The following is a 4,315-nucleotide window of genomic DNA, read 5'->3' on the forward strand; positions in this document are numbered from 1 at the left end:
TTTTTTTTTCCCCTCATAACTTTTAGGAAAATGGTTTTTTTTTTTTAAATGAAATTTTATATAAATACCTTTCAAACGGTATAGATTACGATTATAAAGAATTTTGTGGGGGAAAATCTTTTCCGAGGGGGTGGGGCGTGGACTTCAGAAAATTCACAAGATCCGAAAAGGTATATATTCTTATATATATACACATACATACATATATATATTTACATATATATTATACACACACGTATATACATATATATTATACACACATGTATATATATATATATATATAATGCGTATGTATATGTATACATATATATTTCTATGTGTGTGTGTAGATATATAATATATAAATTCTTATTTAATTATATACACAACCCATCATACATGCGTATTTTGCACTGTGTGTATATATTTAAATATATATAATGTATGTCCACACATTCACACATGCATTTGCTCACGATAAACATGCGCATCATATACACTTACACGCACATACATAGATATACACACACGCATATTTGTATATTAATGTATATATGTGTATGAATATACATACATATATATATAATTATTTTTCTCGAATTTATTAGTATATTTATTTCTATTAAATGTGTTTCATCCAATTCTGGAGGGGGAAAAAATGTTTAGATTTCGTAGCTTTATTTTTTTTCTGCTAAGTCATCGTCGGTGATATCAGACGAGATAAAACGAGATCTGCCATCTTGGATTAAGCACTCAGCACTTTGCCGTCGTCACGCCAGAATAGTAAGATATCTGATCAGGATGGGCGACAAAGGAAGGTAAGATATGAAAGTCTAAGGCTAACCCAACAAATAATACAATACAACACAGACATATAAAACTCTAACGACAAACATGGTGGGAAACAGAGGGGCCAGTAGGAATAGTTAAAAGAACATACCGGAAAAATAAGGACTGAGTGGAGAACAAAGAAGTAAAATTAGAGATACCCCTCGCTTTTAAAAACAATTATTTCGATATATATATATATTATTGTCTTTCATTGTTTTTATATTTCTATTTATAATCAGTAAATGTTTCTTTTTCTTTTGCATTCTGTTGAAATCGTTTGTTATAAAATGCAAGTTAAACCACAATCAAACGCAGTTTAGATTCACTGAAAAAGGGGTCCGTCCAATTTATCGACATCCGCTTCTTTTAAAAAAAATTTCCTTCCCTTCTGTTCTATTCCGTTTTATTCTCAACTAGAAATAGCAGTCAAAATATCACTCAACTCGCACGTTTTTGTCTTAAAAAAAATAAACAAATAAAACATTGAGTAATGTAGTTCGAGAGACTTTGTCTGGGATGGCGTGGTGGAAAGGCAGGATTGGATGGTCATGTCTTGAACAGCTTCGGTCATTGGCCTGCTCAAAATTTCCTTGTTCACTGGTCAAAATACACATTGTATTTTTATATATTGTTTAGGCACAAGTGTACCCTACACTATTATTATCTATGTGAACTTCCTTTTCTCAGACAGCTGTGATTTGGCTTCTATTTTGAGCAAATCGAGCTATCGCGTAGAGGCTCTCGTGAGTATGTGTGTATATATATATATATATATGTACGTATGTATATATCTGTGTGTGTTATGATAGCCATATATCTGTTGGACGCAACACATTCCGGTATGTATGATCTGAAACAATACTACGAAGTGTTTAATATTTTAACGATGTCTAAGAACTGCGACATTTGTATAAAATGATAAATGTACAAAGAAAATCTTATTAAACGCAAGTGGAAAATATCTATTTAACGTGTCAGTCAACACAAACGAATGTTGACAGAAATCGAACAAAGAATGAAACGATAGAGATAAGGGGTGAGGTGGAGGGGGGGCTTCAGTTTAAAAATTATAGAAGAGCAGCGAATGAATCTAATTTCAATAACTTGGTGTTATACCCTTGAGAAGTAGGCATGAATTTTCTCTAGTAAATATTAACTTGTAGCCATCATAAGAAACCAATGACTTGATGATCGGTAAGAAATAAAAACTACCAAAAGAAAAAAAAGTTGGCAGATTGATTATATAATTATCTTCGAGCTACAATTGTTACATAGATATGATTGGGTGGATGTGTATTGTACACGCTGCTTGTTAGGTTTGATGCGATAAAAGTCAGCTATTATTATTCAGCCATGGGTCAAACGTGATTAAATGGTCTTATTACTAAAGGTATTCCATTCGTAACCATCCTGTCCGTTTTTTTTGTTTGTTTTTTACTGCATCTAGAAATAACATAAACCAATGTACTTTTATGACAGCAGGACGTAATTTTCGAGACTTAACTATTTACGGTAGTTGGAGTGACCACAAAGATTCTCAAAATTAATGCATCTTGGGTTACATTATTTGACTGGAGATGTGTCTTGAGTGTGGATTCAGATGTGAGTAATCAGACAGGAGCCCTTCTCTCATAAGATACGGTTGTTAGCGAAGGAATCGATTTCAATATCTTTTTGATACTTATTCAATCGATTTTGGCTTTGGCAAGATTTGAACCGAGAACTGCGGTCCAGTCTGGCGTCCTAATCTCGGACGATACCACTCCCTTACATGTCTCTTATAAATATACCGTTTTTTGTAACAAAGTATTTTACTATTTTTTTGTCACTAATAATGTAATCACATCCCGTTCATAGAAGTAATAACTGTGTTTATGTAAACGTATCATCGTTAAGCTGTTTAACTGCTGACCACATGATCGTAATGAAGAACGTGTTTTGAACAAGGTACATAACTCTGCTTGTTCTAATCAGGATGACTAAGACTAGATTTCGTCATAGGAAGAAAAAGAAGGGCATTTAACAAAAGAGCCAACCCTTCACTTCAGTAACCCAGGCCATAGAAAATTGATTCCCATAAAGTAAAGACTCTGTGTGTGTGTGTTGAGGTTTTAAAGTTTGATCCGAGTAAAATAAAATGAACTTTTCGCTGAGTAATGGTAGGATATCTATTTTCCCTGATATGTGCTTTTTTTAAAAAAAAATCTTTTGTCTGAACACTACGAGATACTATGTGATTACAATCTCAACCTACCCGTAAACGAAAATGTCTCTATAAAATTTACCAAAGTTACATAGTGGTAAAAGTATAAGTTTAGTCTCAGGACCAGTCCTGGTAGAGCCGACATTCTAGCTGTTGGACATTGTGTGTCGAGGACTACATTATCCGATATTTTCCTCTCTTTCGGATATAGTATAATGTAATTAGAGGGAGATTTGGCTGCTATTTCTTGCCGCTCGATCTATGAAGGCTCTGGTGTCGACCAGATAAGATTCTATCCTCCTAATCCGCATGAACGAAACTCATGAAAGTATATAATTTTTAGTGAATGCTATTTTACCAATGACTCGTTTCGAATAATTTTCCACATTTGAAAATCGTTCCGTTTTATCAAGTTTCAAAATGATTGTACGAAAATCTACATTTTATTTGTATATGTAAAAATGTATGGGATTATAGCAAATGCATATATGTTTGCTTGTAAATCAGGCTGCATACGATACATTACATATTTACTGTTTTAGACCCAGATTAGTAGAACTGCAAGAGCAGACCTATGGTCAAAGACGTCTCATTTGTGGTCACATCTTATTTTGTTCGGACATAGTGCATCTTAGACAACATATTGGTTTTATTTAAAACGGGAGATGGAAATTTGGCTTCTATTTCTAACAACTCAAGCTACCACATAGGCTCCGTTTCATGCCTAAGAAGTTTTCCTCATCTAGTGTTTCCGTGCTCGCCTGTATATATATATATCTGATCAAATCCGTTCTCTTCGGCCTATTCTGAATATTAGTAATTTTCCATATAAATGCCTGTCGTTACATTCACTAACATGCCTTTATGTATATTTGTGTGTGCGTGCGTATAAAATCATCTATTTTACCAGAAATTAACATAACAGCGGGACGGACTTCTTGTCACTAATTTCAAACGGAAACGGATGGTCTGCGTATTCTTTACCTCTGCCCAAAAACCTTTGAGTAAAAAGAAAATGGGATGAATTACTGACGTGAACATTGTAATTTCTATTGGCCACAAATCGTTTTAAAATGAGTTTATGCCAAAAGAAATATATTTGAAGAGGATCTGGCGCACATTAGTTTATTTTAATTTCTTCTAAGAAAGTTTGCATCTGAAACATCGAAGTAACCACTGTTCTCCCAGTAATCTAATCTGTTTTATCTTGTAACCTTTTTCACAAGTATTCCGCATGTCGTATTTCACTTTCATTAGAAAAGCGTTACTTTTCTAGGAACAACCAATGGTAGAGACGGAACC

At 33.7% G+C, this 4,315-nt stretch overlaps 1 protein-coding gene across 1 annotated transcript in view; it reads left to right on the forward strand.

Moving 5' to 3' along the window:
* Nucleotides 1-639: 639 nt before the first annotated feature.
* Nucleotides 640-4,315, forward strand: part of LOC106878147 (transitional endoplasmic reticulum ATPase) — a 41,779-nt gene continuing 38,103 nt past the window's right edge. The window contains exon 1 of the mRNA XM_014927274.2: nucleotides 640-797. Within this exon, the coding sequence (XP_014782760.1) occupies nucleotides 781-797 (17 nt within the window). The 5' untranslated portion in view covers nucleotides 640-780. The remainder of the gene's footprint in view (nucleotides 798-4,315) is intronic.

This window comes from Octopus bimaculoides, chromosome 7 (assembly GCF_001194135.2).
Source record: "Octopus bimaculoides isolate UCB-OBI-ISO-001 chromosome 7, ASM119413v2, whole genome shotgun sequence".
NCBI lineage: Eukaryota > Metazoa > Mollusca > Cephalopoda > Octopoda > Octopodidae > Octopus > Octopus bimaculoides.